The 21,378-nt window shown below is 46.1% G+C and overlaps 1 protein-coding gene across 1 annotated transcript in view; it reads left to right on the top strand.

Annotated features, from left to right (window-relative positions):
- The window catches only part of rxfp2b (relaxin family peptide receptor 2b), a 192,897-nt gene that overhangs the window by 161,882 nt on the left and 9,637 nt on the right, over positions 1-21,378 (top strand). The window contains exon 17 of the mRNA XM_041198672.1: positions 10,025-10,243. Coding sequence (XP_041054606.1) covers positions 10,025-10,243 — 219 coding nt within the window. The remainder of the gene's footprint in view (positions 1-10,024; positions 10,244-21,378) is intronic.

Below are 21,378 nucleotides of genomic sequence, written 5' to 3'. Positions count from 1 at the left end.
TGCGCAGTGGGGTGGCCCACATTAGGCCCCTCACTTTGAGGAGTGTGCCACCATGCTGACTGGTGAGGATGTGGACCTTGCCTGCGGTGACAGTGAGGTCAGCAGCGAACACACTCGTGAGGATCCTGCACCACATCATTCCTCTCTCAATGCAACTGTGTGTGCTCTCTCTCCTGCTTTTGACTGTGCTAACGTGCACTAACTATCTCTACTTTGATTCACAGGGAGCTGTGCCAAGCAAACAACACCCTCAGCCAGCCTATGCCTCAGCTTCATCTGTGTCCTCACCTCCAGGCAAGAGGACTCCTCCTCCAATGAAGAGCTAGAAATAAGCTGACTGGAAGATCCATCACAGCGCTTACCCACACCTTCCACCAACACAGATACACACACCTCAGTAGGACCTAGATCTAGAGCACGCTCGGGTTCACAATCTGGTGGTTGCCACAGGGGCATGTGTCCACAGCAGGAGGAGGCATGTTCAGCTGAGCTCCCTTGCACTCAGTGGACTGCTGGGGAAGAGGCATCTTTGAGGTCTGAGTCAGATGACAAACCTATGGATTTGGCCTTCCAACTCATCCTGGAGAGTCAGCAGAAGGCAGCAGAACATCATGCAGAGCTGTTGGAAGCCCTCAACAGAGTGGCTTGCAAATCGGAGGAGTGTGTCTGCCTGCTCTCTGATGAAGTGGTGCCCATATGTGCATGTATGGAGGTCTCCATGGGGAGGATGGCGGACACCATGGAGACCCTGATCCAGCAGAGCACAGAAATATGTGCAGGCCTGCACTCCATCACAGTAGCCATGGGTAAGTTCCTGCATTGGTGATGCAAGAGGGAAAAAGGGCACCTCAACTTCCCCCTAGGTGCTCCTTTCTCTCAAGGAGTCAGGCTGGGGCCCTTGGCAATTGAAGGAAGGAGGAGCAGCAACTGGACACCCCTGAGTCATCCACTCAGGAATCTCAGAGGCTGTCCACTCCCTCTGAATCCCCTCTATCTGTGACCCCTACAACCTCGTCCTCTGTCACTGCAGAGGGAGCAGCTGGCCCACAGGAGGACATAAAAGCATGCTGAGGCCCCCAAGGCCTCAGCTGGCCAGAGGACTTCTGTCGAAGGCATCAGAGGCAAAAGGGCCAACTATTGCACAGGCTGTCTCCGCCCCTGCTGTGAATGTCAGGGCAGCACCTAGAAGTCTAAAGCATTCAAAAGTGAAGAAATCCCGATCACAGTTGGTTGCATGGGTAAACACATTTTGTCACTTTACAATCTGGAAGTATATTCACTTTCACTGAATAATGCTTAATGGTGTCTTTCAACTTCATTGACAGGCTTTACAAGTCCTCCTACTGCATCCCTCCCCCACTAGCAATTCAGTTGCGTGCAGCCGGCCAACGAATTGTTCTGGAGGGAGAATTGTGTGTGTGCCAGGGCATTTCAGAGCCTTGCGCAAGCACTCTCCCACACATGCGGACCCTTCCTATATCACACTCATCTCAACGTCCCAAGCATTTTCAATACCACCTGCTGCCTTTCAGTTTCAGTTGGCCAGCTGAGCTGACCTACATCTCCATCCACCCACTGATCATACTCCCATGCAGCAACTGATCTTGCCCACCATGATTCTCGTTTCACTTTCAATTTAGCCAGTATGGTGGTAATACAGTTTTTCTTTCCATCCTCCATCCTTTCCCCTCCCTCAGTCACTAATTCCCTTCCCCCCATCGCTGTTGACCTCCCAGCATCACCTTCCACCTCCCCTCCATTACCTATCAGCCACAACACTTTTCTTACGGGGATGTCCAGGTGAACGTGCCTATTCCATTCCTTCCCGAAAATCCCACCCCCATCCACATTAATGTCCCCTACCTGCTCTTTCCCACCCCAAGGGTCCGTGCCTGCCCCTGTATCCCCACCAGCCACCCTCACCATCCCTTCTACCAATATCGTCGAACACTCACCCTCCCACCCTACCGCCTTACTCTTTCCTCAGTCACTCTCACCATTCCCTCACACCACGCTCACCCTCAGTTCATTCCCCAGGAGGCAGTCATGGACTCATCAGAGCCCTCCCTTTCACATTCACCTGGACATCTCTCCATCCAGACCCCATCCCGCCTTGGAACCCCTTCCCACCGCACCCCACACCCCCCCCACCCCCAGAACTCCTTTCCCCCCTGATTCTCCACACTCAGTCCTTCCCTTACCCCCTGAACTCTCCCAACCTTAGTCCTTCCCCCTTCCTGACTCCTTCCTTCAGCTTTACTTCTTCCAGCCTTACTCCTTTCCCCTTCCTGACTCTTTTCCCCTTCCTGACTCCTTCCTGCACCCTTACTTCTTCCTTCCCCACCCCCCCCAGACTCCTTCCCTTCTCTCCACTCCTTCCTCCACCTGGATTCCCTCCCCTCTCTGCACTCCTTCCCCCCTCCGAACTCATTCCCTTACACCTACCTCCCCACTTGCTGTCTTCTCCCGTTACCCCCTCCTCCCCCCATATTCCCTCCCCCCTCCCAATCTCCCCCGATAGCTTCATTCTCCCCCAACCTCAACTCCCACGACAGCTTTGTTCCCCCCCCCACAACCTCAGCCCCCGACCGACACCTTCGTTCCCCGTCTCCCAACCTCAAACCCTCAACATCTCTTCCTCTCCCAGTCGATCCTAGACCATCCTCTCCCACCGTCCTGTACATCTTCCTTTCCCAAACACAGCTGGACTTTCCTCTTCACCCCCTCGACCATCATCCGTAATGAGAAGATACTCAATGGTGACTTTCCACCTTCGGTGAGCTGCTTCGCGGCAGAGCCATGTCCATGAGAATCTACCAGCATGCCATGGATGTTCCTCCAGGGTCCCATTGCTGTCGAGCTCCAGCATATTCTGCTCCTCAGATGTCCACAATGTGGGCAAGGCCCAGGCGGTAAGTCCTGACTTCTGCACGTCACACTTGTTAAGACGAGTTCTGCACCAACATGTTTTCCCGCCAATGTCGGCAGATGATCCAGTGTGAGGACTTGATTCTGGTGGACTGGCCTTATAATGATTTGCAGATATACTACAATAAGGTTCCTGAGGTCCAATAGAGGGAAACGTGGCATGATCGCAAAGTGGTTTCAGGACGTCTTGAAACCGATTTTTGTCCTTCTCACTGTATTGTCCATTCACACCGCCGAGCATGCCCGACACTAGCAGGCATGGAAATTTATGCCCATAGAGTCTTTCTCAATGGAATATATCTTTGTTCAGTGTTATGAAATATCTCCTTAAATGTCTGCCACTGCTTCTCAACTGTCTTACCTTTTAATCTATTTTCCTAATCCACAGTAGTCAACTCTGGCTTCCATAACCTTGTAATTGCCTTTATTTATATTTAAGGCACTGGTTTCAGACACAGGTTTCTTACCCTCAAATTGAATGTGAAATTTCATAATATTACGATCATTCTTACCTACAGGATTCTTATTGTGAGATGATTAATTAAACCTGCCTCAATACATATTATCAGGTCTAAAATAGCTTGCTCCATGGTTGGTTCTAGAATGTATTGTTTTAAGAAACTGGGCCAAATGCACTTTATGAACCCATCCTCCAGGCTACCTTTGTCAATTTGATACATCCAACCTATATGAAAATCACCTACAATCATTGTAGTACCTTTCTTACAAGCCTTCATTATTTTTTGATTTATATGCTGTCCTACAATGTAGCTATTGCTAGGGAGCCCATAAACTATTCTTACCAGTGACTTATCTTTGCTATTTTATATCTCCACTCAAACTGATTCGAAATCTTGACCTTCTGACTCAAGATCATTTCTCATTACTGAATTGATCGCATCCTTTATTGACACAGTTACCCCATCTCCTTCTCCTGTCTTATGTCCTTCCAAAATATTAAAAACCCTTGAATATTCAATTCCCAACCTTGGTCACCTTCCAACTATGTTTTTGTATTGGCTATCGTACTCATTTATTTCTATTTGCATTATCAATTCATCCATCTTGTTATGAATGCTGCATGCATTCTGTCTTCTCTTTCCATCTTCCCCTGGTCTGACTTCATTTTCTGGTGTACTCCTATGTTTGTATGCCCTGCCCCTTCCTGTCACATATGACTACTCTGCACTACTGCTTTGTCCTTTCTCTTTAACTTCCAAATCTCCTCTCACATGACCCTCTCCCCCACCCCCCCTCCCAATTTAGTTTAAATCCCTCGCCATTGCCCTAGTTACGCAATTCACAAGGACACTGGTCCCAATGGTACAGCTCCCTATTTCTGCAGCACTGATGCCAATGCCTCATGAATTGAAATTTCTCCCACACCAATCTTTCAGCCATGCATTCAACTCTGATCTTATTTACTCTTTGCCAATGTTATCATTTTCAGGTAATTTTATGATCCCAGCTGATGTTAATACTGGACAAATTAGGTCCAAGGGTCAAATGTGGCTTGATAGATCCTAACCGTTTTTTGGAACTGTGGAGGAAAGTTACTGAACCAATTCACAGGTGTCTACTGATGAACTTTTAATGCAAAGAATAAATATTTATTAAAACTAGATAAATGAACTATATTACACCAGACTAAAGTGTTGGAAAGATCTCAATACATACACACGAGAATTATTCAAACTCACATTATTCCTTTTATCACAGCAATATCTTTACATACACATGCAAATTCATAAGGATAAACCAATTTACAATATCTATCTTATGCTCTAGTTCAGGGTAAGTATGAGGTAAATGTGAGTTAACAGGCAAACTGTGGTCAGGCACGAACCACCAAAGAAAATGACAGTTGCGACCAAAGCAGATTCCATGGGTTTCTCAACAACCCACCCAGATGTTTGTTATATTGTGAGCCATCAGGCTCACTGAAACTTTGTCTCTCTCACGAGGGTTTTCAATCTCCACATTTGAAGAACTTACCTTGGAATTCTTTCCGATCATTGTTCCCATTCGGACGGCTGCAACAATGGCCTACCCCGTCGGGTTTCAACCTCAGCTGCCAAGATTCCTCTCCTCTTGATCTCCAAGTACACTCAGACTTCATCTTCCAAGATCTATCTTTGACCATGCCAAGCAGAACATCACTGCCCCGAAAAGCTCACAACAAGGAGTCATCAACTTATGGCTGCTTCCTCAGGTCTTCAGGGCTTCTCTCACACCCGCTTTGCTTCAGGTCTGCTTCTTGCAGCTCTCCCTTTAACTTGGAGCCTATTGCTCTGCTCCTTTCATTCAACTTAACTTCTGGGACCTCTTTCTGATCCCTGTCTTTGTCCCTGCCTGGGACTTTCTCCTGGGACCTCTCTCTGTCCCCTCCCCATGTCCTGCTCCATGGGGCACCTTCCTTGGTAATGGTGCTCCAGTTCAAGTCACCCGACCTTTTTGCACTGTTTCACTTCTTTGCTTCTGTGCAGGTGTGCAAGGCAGGTTTCCGGCCTAACGACACTAAAAAACACCAGTGTACAACCACTTCCCGGCTGACACATATGCAGGACACCTGAGTTCCCAACCTCTGACTGACGATTTAAAATTAAGGTATGCCTCTGAGTTTCTTAACAAATAGTAATCCAGAGGATTATTACCTTTGTGGTTCTGCTTTTTAATTTAGCCCCTTGATGCTCATACTCCTTCAGCAGAACCTCTTTCTTAATCCTACCTATGTTGTTGGTACTCACTTGGAACATGGCATCTAGAGCTTTCCCCTCCCACTGAAAGTCCTTAACCTTGAAATTGGGCAGACAACACAGTCTTCAGGACTCATACTAGATCTCTGCAACCAAGGGCATATATAATCTGGTTTGGCTCCAAAGTTATAGATTTGACAAAGATATAGAGTTAGAGTTATAGATCTTCCCTCCACTTGTTATATGCACGTGTACACGGGGTATGCTGAAGGGCGGAATTTAATTCATTATTTTTAATAATGCTACTCTAACAACAGTAGAGTGACGCTAAGCCATGTGAAGATGCTGCTCAGTAAAACCTGGCAGTTTTCTTGCTGGCTCATGGGGGAGGGAGCCCTCCTGATCAGGTACTGTGCAGTCCTCCAGTCCTCCTTGCCCTCAACCCCCGATGCCTGCATAACCTCCATTCCAGGGCCTCCTCCTTTGTTGCAGCTCCTGCCAGCTGCAATACCACCAGTGACCACTGCTACCAGTGGAGCTCCCAGAACTGAAGAGCTGCTGGCCCTCTGATTAGCTAGCAATTCCTAAAGGCCGGATCTCTGCCCTTGAAGGGATGAAAGCCTTGATGTCAGGCAGTTAATTACTCAAGTGCAGGGCTTCCAAAATGACAGCAATGGGGTTGTCTCCTGGCTTTCCAGCCCACCACCAGGGTCACTGTCACTGTCATTAAATTCAGCCCGCCATAAGGAATTTCCTGGAAGTTCCACCTGATTAGAGAAAAATAAGTTAGGTGGAGTTGATGGCATAGTCGTATTGTAACTTGACTAGTAATCCAGAGACCCAGGGTAATGTTCTAGGGACCTGGGTTCAAATCCTGGCATGGTAGGTGATGGAATTTGAATTCAATAAAAATCTGGAATTAAAAGTCTAATGATGATCATTAAACCATTAATAATTGTTGTAAAAACCCATCTGGTTCACTAACCTCCTTTCGGGAAGGAAATCTGCTGGACTACATGTGACTCCAGGCCCACAGCAATGTTGTTGACTCTTAAATGCCCTCTGAACTAGGGATGGGCAATAAATGCTGACCTGGTCAGTGACACCACATCCCACATCATGAACAAATAGAAAAAAGTTGCATCATGTGACACTGAACATTATGACCCATATGTTTTGGTCTTTGACGTTGAAAGTACATTTTCTTTAGTGAGACTTTCCAATAGCTTTTCTTCAAATAATTTTGGAAATAAGTAAACTTAAAATAAAAAATAATTTTTGAAAGATTAATTTATATTATTAAAAAGGGCTATGTATGTGTGAAAAACTGAGGGAAAAACAATTATACTAATTGCACACTGTTGGATGGAGTTTAATTCCCCTGGTAATGGGCAATAAGGCAGGGGAAAGCTGCAGAATCAGGAGGGAAGGTGGGGGGCTGGGCTGTCCATTGCCTTCCTGACTTCCCTACCCTTGACTTAATCGGATGGAAGGTCAATTAAGGCCTTCTCACCTGGAGACCAATTACAGTTCATCCCGTTGCTGCAGGGATGCTACCAGCAGGGGGTGGACTATACGCCAGGTGGGCAGACTGCCCAGTAAAAGCTGGTGGCCTCCCTGCTGCTTCAGAGCAAGGTCCCTTCTGATCGGGCACCCTGTGGTACACCAAGGGCTCTCTTGGTGGCAAGAGCTACCCCTGCCCTCCATAATGACTCACTGCCCCCCATAATGACTCTCTGCCCCTTGATGAAGCCTGCCTGACAGGGCCTGGTTGGCTTAACCAACTTACCTGCACTCCAGGGCCTGCTCCATCAGCTTGGCTAATCAGGAAGGATCACCCCCACCTAGCCAGCAAGTAAGCCGTGAGCTTTTACTGGGCCTAATGCAGTAGCAGTAGTGGCCACTGCTCATGGTGGTGCTACTGGGTCTGAAGAGCTGCCAACCTTCTGATTGATTGGTAACACTTGGAGGTGGGACCTTTCCCTTAAATGCATGGAAGCCCCGAAGGAATGTAGTAAACTGCATGATTGACATTTAATCTCTTTGGGGCTTCTGAAAATATCTGTGGTGGGATTGGCCCCAGCTTTCTGACCAGTGGATAGGGTCACTGCCATGGCCATTAAATTCAGCCCATTGGCATTTCCTGTTCTACAAACGTCAGAATATGTAATAAGCTGAGAAAGAAATATTACATTTATGTAGTGCCTTTCACAACCTTAGGATGTCCCAAAGTACTTAACAGCCAATGAAGTATTTTTGAAGTGTAACCACTGTTGTAATGTAGGAAAGAGCAAAGTAGGTGAGCGAGTGAGTGGGATCGAATCGTCGTTCAGGCTAATGTTTAATTTTTTAAAACTAGTTATATTTTGAAGCCAACTGATTGTCTCTAATTGTTTTGTTGGCTTTAGAAAAGGTTAATGCTAATACTTTACACCTATGGTACAGTGGTTCTCATTTCTAACAAACGTAAGACAGGGTTAGAGGCAGACAGGTACGCATTGAGAGGAAGTTAGCAAACGGTTTATTTTTTCATTCTAATTTTTTTAAGGAAACATAGGAAGGTATGGTAAAAGGGAAAAGGAAGGAGTGGACATCAATGGAATGAGTGGATTGAGAGAGAGAAGGTTGCAAGAAAGAGGAAGTTGAGAGAGTAGAGATTGAAATAAGGAGTAGGGTTTGAAACAGAGAAGTATATCTTAACCAATTGAATTTGAAAGCAAACAAAACATCATCGGAAATCAGGGGTGGTGAGGAGGCAAAGAAGGAGGATAACTCATTAAGAGTGATGATCTTCAGCCTCAAAACATTTCCTATTTGTAGGAGCAAGTGGAATGGAGGGAGACTGGACGGCAAGTTAAAGCTGAGATGACTGGATAGTGAAGAAAGCAAGATGGGTAATACAGGGTTGAGTGGGTAGCTCTTAAAAATAGAGGTAACATGAAGATCAAGCACGTGGACTGCACGTAAGTTCTAAAACAGGAATTCTTTATTCCACCAGCATCAAATCTTTATGTACATTCATGGAAAAGCTTAATTCATAGAAACAAACTATTTACGATAGACAACTGTAACCCAATGCTCCAAACACACCAGGAAAAACCGAGAGCTCAACTCCTGGTCTGTAATCAGCCAGGTAACAGAGTTCATTGTACAACAATGGAAACATAAGCATCCAGCAGAAGAGATGGTTAGTGGGAAATCTTAGTGCTAATCCCCCCCAACTGCGTGAGCTGGATTATCTTGTCATCCAGATCATGAAGGGTATCTTCCACACCTCAGAGCTTCTCAGACTTAAAGGGTTCTGTGCTGCCCAAACAGTCCTTCTTGGTTTAGCAGCTGTACTCCTGCTCCAATTCCCCTCACTGGTTCTCCACACACTGAACAAGGCTTCGGAATGCTCTGCAACTCCTACCATGCTGCAGGTCACTATTCCAAGGCCCTTGCTTCTTCTTTAGCCTGCTACTCATGGCAGCTGGCTCTGTGCCCATTCCCCCACCATCAGCAACCCCCCCCCCCACTAGCCTGCCATAGACAATGCTTCCTGCACGGAGGGGCTCACAGGAGCCAACCAGTTCCCCTGCTTGGCACTCACCTCCACCATTGCCACCTGATGGCAGACGTCCTGCTACCTAGACTTAATGATCAATGATTGGAAGTGAGAGGAAAATAAGTAGGCAAAGGAATAGAGGATGTGATGAAGTGGAGGTTGAGGATGAACAAGTATTTGGGTAAGGGTAAGGGTAAGGTAGTAATACAATCTATGGGGACCATATTTTCCCTTCCACCATCACCCCAAATACAGATTTCAGCCATTGGTGTCTTCTTTACCAATTTACCAGTTTTCATCTCTGACTTAGAAAGAAAAGAATAGAGAGAAGCAAAACAAGATTAAAAGAGAAAATCATGAGAGGAAGAGACAGAGCAGAAGAAGTGATAGAGAGAAACAGCAACATAATGGCAGAAAGTGACAAATTTCCCTAATTTTCCATTCGCAATGAGAGATCAATTAATATTTTATATTAAAAAAGTCTTCACATACTTTTTTGAAAACATTTCTATTATAAATCTCTCTGTCCTTGTAATGGAAATTGCCCATGTCGTTTCATGCCATTGTCATACCTTCCTGCAGTACCCCTATTGGCAGGAGAGTACATTTACTGTGCAAAAGGTTTACATAAACTAGTAGACAAATAAACTTACTGTCTCTGTGATCCTGTCTTGCTGCTAGAGTTATCATATAGCGCCAGCTTTAACAGCAACATGAGAAGGGCACTGGGTATAGATCACCTGCTTATGTCTTGAATGCATAGGGAAAAATTTGGGAAAAAATGAATAGATATAATCATTAATATTTCCTTAGATACCAACTAATGCAACATTTCCTTTTTCTTTTCTAATAGGTTTGAACCTGATTGCCTTCATCATAATTGTCTTCTCTTACTCAAGTATGTTTTATTCTATGCACAAAACTGGAATCCAGACACCAGAAATGAAAAGGCACATTCGAAGTGAAGTTGCAGTGGCTTACAGATTTTTCTTCATAGTGCTTTCTGATGCCCTTTGTTGGATTCCAATTTTTCTCTTAAAAGTCCTTTCATTGATTCAGGTGGAGATTCCAGGTATCTCTTACTGCTGTTGATGCTGCTTTCCCTTAAAGAAAGTTCAATATCTTGTTACAAAATATAGGCTCAATGTTTTCTTGATCATGTAATTTGCTGCATTTGTCTACTGTTGTTTCTGATTAGTGGTTAGTTTTTTTTATGTAAGTTGACATACACATCTAGAATTCTAGCTGCACAATGAAGTTGTACCAACTTTCAGTGTTTCAGGTTTTCAAAATTGAAGAAGAAACAATATATTATTTTTCAATGAGACTTTAAATGAAAAGAATGAATGAGGTTAGATTAGGTAGAAACAAAGTTAAAATAAAAAGACAGACAATGGAGGAGAAGGGATTAAGGGCAAGCAGTATTAAAGCATATCTTTAAACTTAAAATGTTTAGAAATATTTATTTCAGGTGTATGTGATTAATAAATAGCAATAAAACCGGTCCTAATATTTCATTAATTTTATTACTATGACATTGTTCATTTCAGATCAACATGCATTGGATGAAAATTTATAGAACAGGATTTTTGGGCTGTCAGACAGGGAAGTGTCTGCCGCCTGCAATCGGTCCCTGGCCGTGATTTCATGCTGGCTGGCCAATTTACAGCTAGCCAGTGTGAAACATGGGCTGAGAAGCTCAGCGCTGCCGAGAAGCGCAAGCACTATAGTCTGCTCATGCGCAGGAGAGCGTGAACTGAAAGTTCCCTGAAGGCAAGGAGCTGCGTCAGGGAGCTAAAGAATTTTAAAATCAAGATTAAAGATTTAGAAAAGGTGAAAAACATGTCCCCACACAGGACTCCCTCACGTGAACAAATACATAGTAAAAATTTTGTCAAAACATTTTTACTTCTTTTATGATTAATGTTGGAAACCTCATCCTACTCGTGGATCAGGTTTCCTAAAAAATCCAAAAATCCCCTGGCCGATTCTCCCACCCACCAACCATAAGGTTGGACGGGCAGCGGAAAATTGCTTTCAATTAGTTGATTAATGGCCTTAATAGCGCATGCCTGCTGACCAAAGTATCACGCGAGTGCATGATGACATAGGGCAAGTCTCAACGTCATTGCGCACTATTTTACACCCAATCGGGTCAGGCACACCCCTGCCTGTGGGGTGTAAAATCCTGCCCATAAAATCAGCTGGGCCTGAAACTTTGGCTCGGTGAGCAGGGGCGGGACCCGCTCACCGAGGCGTAAAATGACGCATGGTGACGTCAGGCGGGATTTTCAGTTTAGCGAGTGCGCAGCCAAGTCAGCTGCACACATGCCAAACTGTCAAAGGCCTATTAAGGCCATTTAAATATTAATTAAACTAATAAACTGAGCTGACCGTCCAACCTTAAGAGCAGGCGAAGAGCCCAGGCGGCCTTCGCATTTTTCATGGAACCTCATCCATGGGTAGGATGAGGTTTCATGAAGTGTTTATAAATTGAATAAAATTTTTAATAAAAATTCATTGACATGTCCCAGCTCATGTGACACTGTCGCATGAGGGGGACATGTCTTAAAATTTTTTCTGTTCTTTATTAAAATTTTGGGAACTTAAACTAATCTCCCTGAGGCAGCTCTGTGCCTCAGGGAGCTTTCTGAGCTCTTTCACGTGTACTCAGGGACGATATAGCTGCATTTCTGATATTAAAAGTTTTATATGAGCTGAGCTGTCACATTTAGAACATGGTTTAATACCACTTACTGTTTTAAGACAATAAAATTTATTTCATAATTTATGCATAGCAGGAATAGCACATTGAAAATTTAGATCAAAGAAACTCGTAGTCTTGCCATCTATTCCATTCCCCTCCCCCAATTGTACTGGTGTGCAACTTTGTATTCTGTTCGATCTTGAGCTGAGTTTGTAACCTAAATCCTCTCAATCACAAAGACTACCATACTTCTACCCGCATAATATTCCCCACTTCTGCCGTTGCTTCACCTCATCTGCTGCCGAAAGTCTCAACCATGTCTTCATCACCTCCTGGTTTGATTACTCCTGTCTGACTTTCATCCTCAAAACAGTAAACCAGCTCATCTCAAACTCTTCTATCCTGTGCCAGAACCCATTATTCTATTATTATTAATGGGGAGACAGTGGCCTAGTGGAAATGTCCCTGGACTAGTAATTTAAAGGCCCAGCCTGGTACTCTGGGGGCATGGGGTCAAATCCCACCATGGCAGCTGGTGAAATTTAAATCTGGAATTGAAAGTTAGTTTCATTAATTGTGACCATGAAGCTATTGCTGACTGTTGCAAAAGCCCATCTGGTTCACTAATGACCTTTGGGGAAGGAAACTACCATCCTTAACCAGTTTGTGACTCTAGATCCACAGTAATATGGTTGACCCTTAACTGCCCTCTGAAATGACCTACCAAAGGCAATTAGGGATTAGCAACAAATGCTTTCTTTGCCAGCAAAAGCCACATTCCATGAAAGCTTAAATGAAAAAAAATCCAGAAAGCCAGTTGCTGAAGGTTAGAACTGGAGCCAATCTTTAAATATATATTTAGTTAGAGTAACACGTTACAAAATACACTTCTGTGTAGGAAGCAGCCAAGAATGTGTTGGTGGCTCCTTGCTATATTGTCGCACCCACAGACCTCCAGCCCCACCATTCCCACCACCCCGCTCCAATCCCCGGCATCCAAGACCGCCACCACAGAGACAGGAAAATTCAACTCTCAGCCTTTTATAGCAGTTGAGCTTATTGACATATTTAAATACAATTCCATGCTTATCTAGCTAATTTCAGCCAAGGATATCTCCTGCAATGGCCTCTCTTCTAGCTCTCCACCATTACTTTTAGTGTTCCCCAACAATCTATCCTTAGGCCCTCATACTTCACATCTACATTCTTCCCCTCAATGACATAATTCGAAAATGCAGCATTAGTTTTCACATGTACATTGACAACATCTTGATATACCCACCTCCATTTCTCTCAACTCCTCCACTGTCACAAATTTATCAGACTACTTTTCTGATACTCTATACAAGATAAGCAGAACTTTCCTCCAATTAAATAACGGAAAAAAGTGAAGTTATTGTCTTTGGTCTCTGCTATAAATAGCTTAGCCAACTACTGACTCCATCCCTCATCTTAACAAATATCTGAGGCTGAACCAGACCGTTCATAACCTTGGTGTCATATTTGACACCAAGGTGAGCTTCTGGCCACATTGCTGTGCAATCACCAAGACCTCCTTTGCTGCCACCTTAACACCACCCAACTCAGTCCCTGCCTCAACTCATCTGCTGATGAAACCCTCAGCTATACTTTCATTACCTCTGGTCTTAACTATTTTAACCCTCCCCTGACTGGCCTCCATAAACTTGAGGTTATTCAAAACTTTGATGGCCATATCCTTACTCGCACCACGTCTTGGAACACCACACTCCAGTGCTCGTTCATTTACACTGACTCCCATTTAAGCAATATTTCAATTTTAAAACTCCCCTTGTTTTCAAACCCTTTCATTGTCTTATCACTCCACTCAGTAATCTCCTCCAACCCCAAAACCTTCCAAAATATCTGTGCTCAACTAATTCTAGGCTCTTGAGCATTCCTGATTTTAATACCACCACTGCTGGCCATGCCTTCAGCTGCCTAGGTCCTAAGCTCTGGAATTTCTTCCCTAAATCTCTACCTGCGTTTCCTTCTTTAAGATGCTCTTTAAAACCTATCTCTTTGGCCAAGCTTTTGACCATCTGCCCAGCCAAATCAAGTGATGGGGGCGGAAGGAAGGCAGAAATCCTGATGTTCGCAGATGGCAGCACAACAACATCCTGCATCTATAGCCTTCAGTGAAGAAAGCGAGGCAAGAGGCTGATAGGAGGGAAATGGCACAGGCCAGACACAGGTTGCCTCCCTGCAGGTTCTCCTCCAGGTGGCCTGGGAATGGCAGGGGGCCTTGTTCCCAACCAAAAGAAAGAAGAGGTCCTTCTGCCTGATCAAGGAAGACTGATCAGAGGTAGCAGTGGAGGTTAGCCATCATGGGGCCCTGCAGCGCAACCAGTTCCAATGCTGGAAGTGGGTCAACTCCCTCCTTCATACCACCAGGGTGAGTCTGAGTGCATAATGTGCCTGCTGTAGCTGCCAGACGGGCAACACATAATGGGTCTCATGGTGAGAAGGGATCAGGCAAGGGAGCAAAAGAATAATATGCTCCAGCAGCAACTGGCTCAGGAGCTCTAGAGGAATGGCTGTAACTGCCTCCTGGTGCCAGGGTTCTCCCAAGTCTGATGAGAGTGGATATGTGAGAGGAACATCCAGGAGGACCCACCATGAGCCTGAAGGACACCACAGCAAAAAGGGGGTAGTTGATCATTGTCTGGAGACATATTTTCTCCTTCTGACTCCAGGATAAAAAGACCACAATACAAGGGAAAGAGTGAAGATGGGTGGAGGTGTGCCAGGTCTGAGGAACCTGACTGCCACTGAGGGAGAGGCTCTCGATGTTGACGAAGAGCAGGGCAGCCAGGCTATTGCTGATAGAGAGATTGAAGTGATGGGTAATGGGAATGAGAGACCTAGAATGTGGTGAATACCTCTAGGCAGAAAAGAAGCGTGTGGTAGGCATTGATGGGAAGAATGAATGGGAAGACCTAAGACCTAATTGTGTTCTCCCATACAGGTATCCACACTCCGGAGCGACAGGTTGCTGCTTCAACAGAGATCCTGCAGTCCATTTGAGGAGGAGGGTGTCCAAGCTTCAGAGGATGCAGTGACACATCTTTCCCTTCACCAGCACAGATACTTTCACCTTGTTGAATATGTGATCACAAATCGATTTAGGGGCATAAGCTAGTAAGCACCTCACAGACACATAGGAGCAGCTGATGGAGGCTGTGACAGCTCAAGACCCTGACAATCAGAAGACTGTTCGAAGCCAGACCCATGCTGAGCCCTGGACTAATCACAGAACCTGCTGGAGTTACAGCACAGATTAGGGGAACATCTGGCAGAGCTACAAGAGGATATGCTCAGCCATGTGTGGATGATGCAGGAGCCAATGTTCTGCCAAATCTCAGGTGTGAGCACATGGCTTCCTCCATGAAGAGGTTGCCATTGGAGAGCCAGATCCAGCAGACATCTGAGTGGCTGCCAGGTGTGCAAGCAGACATACATACATACCATCAATTTGGCCATGAGTTCTAGGCCTCAATGGCCAGAAGAGAGGAGTCCCCACGAGATGCCCCTCCATCTCCAGTAGACAGGGAGGTGCCATTGTACGTCGATAGGAGGAAGGCACCCTGCCAAATCTGGGGGCACCTCTCAAGGTGCCCTAAGGAGGACATATGCTTCTCAGCCTCTCTTACAGTGACCCAACTGCCTCTAGGAGGAGCGGCCACAGAGGAGGCTTCTGCACTGATGCAAGAGCATCTCTGCATGCCAGGTCTCTCAGGACAGCTGCCAAGGTCATTTCAGGTGTGGGGAATTGTGTCCAGCAGCCTGCTTCCACCTCAGCTGCAGATACTAGGGCCACACCTTGTCAGAGCAGTTGTTCATTAGGAAGGGAACTTTGACCACCAAGGTGGCATGGATGTTTATACATTTGATGTTAGTTAATGGTTGCTGTGTTTGTACATATATTCCTGCATCCTTTATCTACTGTCTTATGGCTTCTGATTGGCTCTGACAACCCTTGGGCCCTTATCTATCTGTTTGTAGGGGTGAAGGTAGAGTGTGGCCATGCCCATGTATGGGGCACTGGACTGCAGAGGCTGATCAATGGATGGTGGTAAGTACTATGTCTGATGAGATGTGGGGGAGACATGGTGGTGGTGGTGTGTGTCATGCAATTCAGGAACCTGATGCCTGCTGGAAGCAGCTGTGAATAATATTGTCATGAGTATTCCTAGCATGTATCTCCAAGGTTCTGGTTTCTGGTACAAATGGCTTATGTTGCAGTCCTGCCTCCTCCTCCACATACACCCATCAGAAGTTTCCTCCATTTGTCTGCATGCAAAGCCTCACCACTCTGTTGCATCATGTTGTGAAGAGTGCAGCAGATGACAATGATTCTGGAAACCCTTACTGGGTCACATTGCAGAGCTCCTGCAGAATGGTCCAGGCAACAGAATTGCATCTTGAGCAGGCTTATTGTCTATTCAATTGTGGCCCGGGTCTACCCTTAACAGGCATTGTACCTTTCTTCAGCTTCAATGCAAAGGATTCCTCACGGTGTCGGTAGCCATATCTGGGGAGTGTATCCCCTGTCACTGAGAAGCCATCTACAGAGCCGTGCAAGGGTCTTGAGCAACCATGGTAGGCTGGAGTGCCAGTGCACATATGCATCATGACTGCTCCCTGGAAAACAGGCATACACCTGCATGAAGTCACACGCCAGCCAAATGTTTATGAAGTAGAAGCCCTTCCTATTGATGAAGGCTGTAGGCTGGTCTGATTGATCTTTGATGGCCACATTTGTACAATCAAGTGAGAAGCCTACTATGGTCCCGAAGCTGGACCTCTCAGACCTCCCAGCTTAGATATCGGGGTCAGCTTGGAATCACACAAAATCCCCAGCCCTTTTAAACAGTGCATTGATCACTCCCCTAATGAGATGGTGTGTGGCTGCCAGGGATATCCAGCACATGTCCCCGCTGGATCTTTGGAGCATTGAAATTCAAAGCCGTGGTAATTTTCAGCAACATTGGCATTGAGTGTTAATTCATTCTGAAGCCAGTTGGTGAAATAGGAAACCAGATGCCAATATTTTACTTAATACTAGATTTATTTACAAAATATAACATTATAAATATCTGCCTCATCCTAACCAACACCCAGTGTCCCAGAGGTCTCTCTTTATTATGACAAATTGCTCAAATTCCACAGAACCTCTCCATAGAAAATCATCAACATGCATCATAAAGATACCTGAGAGTTTCCCTTTGTGGTGTCAGTAGAACATTGCTGGATCTGCCTCCAATTGAGTACAGCCTGGGAGTTACCATTGATCAGAAACTGGACCATGCATATAAATACTGTGGCTACAAGAGCAGGCCAGAGACTGGGAATTCTGCAGAGAGTTACTCACCTCCTGACTCCCCAAAGCCCGTCCACCATCTACAAGGCACAAGTCAGGAGTGTGATGGAATACTCTCTACTTGCCTGGAAGAGTGCAGCTCCAATGACACTCAAGAAGCTTGACACCATCCAGGGAAAAGTAACCCACTTGATTGGCACTCCGTTCACCAACTTAAACATTTACACCTTCCATCACCAACATACAGTGGCAACAGTGTGCACCATCTACAAGTTGCACTGCAGGAACTGACCAAGGCTCCTTCTACAGCACCTTCCAAAACTATGACCTCTACCACTTAGAATGACAGGAGAAGCAAATGCATGGGAACACCACGGTCGACAAGTTCTCCTCCAAGCTGCTCATTAGGCTGGTAGAACAAAAGATGATCAATAATTTCAAAAGAAAATTAGATAGCACTTGAAGGAAATAAACTTGTAGAACTACAGGTATAGAATGGAGGTATGGGACAGACTGGTTTGCCCTACAATGACCCACCATTGATTGGGTGAAATAGATTCCTTCTGTGCTGTAAATTACTCTATGGGTGGAATTTTCCATGCCTGCTGGCATCGGGCATATCCAGCGGCGTGAGAGGACAATATAGTGAGAAGGTCAAAAATCGGTTTCACGACATTGTGAAACCAGTTTGCAAATGTCCGCCCTGCTCGTCAATAGTGGGCCACATTTCCCACCGTCAGACGTCAGGATCTGCATATCATTGTAAGCCCAGCCCACCAGAATCATCCCCACACACTGGATCGTCCGAGCACATTGGCGTGTTTTCCCGCCGACGTATTTCACAACCATGTATAAGGCGTGCACTTGGCGGGCTGCACTTTGCTGGGGACTTCGAGGTTTGTTTACCTACCTTGCTTCAGGCAGAACTCGCAGTCATCAGCACCAGGCTTCACAGACAGCGTCACACCACTTTTAGGTGGGGCTCATGGGCATGTCTCTACCTACCAGATCAATCATAAAGCTTGGGTGGCTTTTCAGCAGCTGCAGGGCTAGAGCTTGCTTGGGGAAGGGGGAGAACTGACCTCAGGCAAGGGAAGAGGCTGCATGGTGAGGGCTGTACTGGGGAAGGAGGGCATCCCAGGGTGTGTGGGGAAACACATGTTGATCTGTGCAAGTGGCCTCAAGATGGTGCGGCCTGAGGAGGCAGTCTCCAGGGGAGATGAGGCCAGATGGACATGTGAGGATATGTGTGAGAGAATGGGCAGTGATGTCCCTTGAGCTGGCAGTGAGTGAAATGCCAGTGAATGTGTGATGGGCTTGAGTCTGTGAGTTTAGAGTGATGAGATGGTTGCCTTAAGCTGGTTGAGATCATTCAGACTCTATCTGCATTGGATGGCCAACCTCTTCCGTGGAGCATTAGCACTGATCCCCATTGCCATTGTTTACCAAGCCAGAGTGGTAATGTTGCTGCCCCTCCTGTGGCCAAAGTGGGGGTAGGAGACATCACCCCAAGCTTCCATGGTGTCCAAAAGGCACTTGTGGGAAGTGTCACTAAACCTGGGACCTGCTGTCTTCTTGCCTTTCAGGGCCAAGTCTTCTTTGCAGCAGTCCTGGGCTAAAAACACTGAGAGGTGTGTGGGCGGCTAGACTTTAAATATGGTGCCCTGTGTGATGAAGCAGTGAGGTGACAAATCGGACACCGCCTGCCATCGAAATGCTGTGGTTCCCTAGAATGTATAATTAATGCGGTGGTTGGGATGATAGGGCGTGAGAAGCTGCCATTGCAGCCGGTGGGTAAAACGTCGTTTTTCCCACCCGCTACCACACTTAGTGCAAATCTAGAACAATTCCACTCTATGACTCTAGGTACAGGGAGTCATAGTCTGCACACACGTGTCAATCAAAACATCGTCAATTGATCTGAGGATCTTCGTCAGTCGGAAGAGATTCCATTCCATCAATGTTTAGCTAATATTTGACCACTGGAAGGTTTCCATGCATGCCTGTGCAAAATATTTTGGAAACTGTCATGTTTCCTTCATTCTTTGTCAGTCACATCTCCCACAGGTCTTCACACCTCCAAGTAGAGTGAGCAGGTGGCTCCTTGGAGCCAAGAGCTCCGTAAGGATGTGACTGATGCCCCCTAGGGCTGCCAACTCTCCCAGAACAGCCACAGTCTACCAGCAATCCAGGAGATTTTAAAACGATGTTTCAACCAAATAATCCTCATAATTTGTACAGAAGCTCTAGCCAGTCATCCTTCATTGAAAACAGTGATCTGTTTGTGTTCGCAGCATGATGCCACAAAACATAAACTGACGGTCATCCGTACTGCGTTCACAAATGTCACTGCACTGTCTGTTTTCCTGCTGGCACTGAGTCTCGATTTCAAGGAGAGAAGGGAGTAAAACTAGGAGCTAGCGCTGCTGCAAGAGCAACTGAGCTTTCAAGTGCCTAGAAAATTCATACCATATCACATAAGCCAGCTAGAAAGCTTTTCACATGCTGCGAGTCCCAAGGCTTGAGTCTGCTGCCTGCTGCTGGGATAGAAAAATTGCATTAAGGCCTTTCCCAATAGTGTGTGGATCCACTTTACAAATTGCCATAATCAGCACAACTAAACTCAATTGCCTGAGATTCAACATAAATTGATACTAAAATTAGCAATTGCACTCCAAGAGTCTAGAAGTTTGGCTGATGTAGTGCCGTAGTAAGTGGGTGTTCTTCTGAGGTTGAGGTTAAATTACTTTATTACAGCAGAGTTGAAGGAGATTTACATGGAGTTCGGCCGAGATTATGGGCGGAATTTTTCGTGTCTGCTGGCAGTGGGCGTCAGTGGTGGGTGTGAGTGGACAATATGGCAGGAAGGCCAAAAATCAGTTTTGCTTTGCCGTGAAACCGGTTTGTAATCATCCACTCCGCCCGTCAATGACCGGCTGCATTTCCCACCGCCTCACGTCAGGAACTTAATTGTAATATATCTGCATACCATTACAAGCCCAGCTCACCAGAATCATCCCCACACACTGGATTATCCGAGCATGTTGACATGTGTTTCACAACTGTACATAAGCGAGATGCACATGGTGAGCTGTACTAGGCTTGGAACTTTGAGGTTTGTTTGCCTTCTTGGCTTCGGGCAGCACTCATGGTCATCAGTGCCAGGCTTCGCAGGCAGCACCACATGTCTTTTAGGGGCGCTCACGGGCAGGTCTTGAAGTAAGGCGGGGGTGGCTTTTCAACAGCTGCAGGGTTAGGGCTTGCTTAGGGAAGGGGGTAGAAGTGGCCTCAGGAAAGAAAGAGGCTGCAGGGCGAGGGCTATACTGGGAAAGGGGGGCATCCCTATGTGGTGGCATAGTGGTATTGTCACTGGACTGGTATTCCAGAGACCCAGGGTAATGCACTGGGCTCCCGAGTTTCAATCCCACCACGGCAGATGATGAAATTTGAATTCAATAAAAATCTGGAATTAAAAGCCTAATGATAACCATGAATTGCCAATTGTTGTAAAAACCCATCTGGTTCACTAATGCCCTTTAGGGAAGGAAATCTACCTTACCTGGTCTAGCCTACATGTGACTCCAGACCCACAGCAATGTTGTCGATTCTTAAAAATGCCCTCTGAATGAGGGCAATTAGGGATGGGCAATGAACGCTGGCCTAGCAAGCAATGCCACGTCCCATGAACGAATAACAAAAAAAATCTTAGGGTGTGTATGGGGGCACATGTTGATCTGTGCAAGTGAACTCAAGATGGTGAGGCCTGAGGAGACAGTCTCCAGAGGAGATGAGGTCAGGTGGAGATGTGAGGTTGGGTGTGAGAAAATGAGTGGTGATGTTCCTTGAGATGAATGTGTGATGGGCTTGTGCGTGGGTGAGTTTAGGTTGATGAGATAGCTGCCTTACCCTGGCAGCACAGATTAGATTATTCATCCACTTTCTGCACAGGATAGCCAACCTCTTCAGTGCACTGTTGGCACTGACCACCACTGCTACCACCTCCCAAGCTGGAGTGGTGAGATTCCTGGCCCTCCTTTGGCCAGACAGCAGTGGAAGGTGGAGGACATCACGGCGGCCCTCCAAAAGGCGTTCCATTGATGGGTCACTGAACGCTTCTTGGCTTTCATGGCGATGTCTTCACTGGAGTAGTCCTGGGCTG

This window comes from Carcharodon carcharias, chromosome 11, assembly GCF_017639515.1.
Source record: "Carcharodon carcharias isolate sCarCar2 chromosome 11, sCarCar2.pri, whole genome shotgun sequence".
NCBI classification, from domain to species: domain Eukaryota; kingdom Metazoa; phylum Chordata; class Chondrichthyes; order Lamniformes; family Lamnidae; genus Carcharodon; species Carcharodon carcharias.
This window is presented reverse-complemented; position numbering and strand designations above follow the sequence as displayed.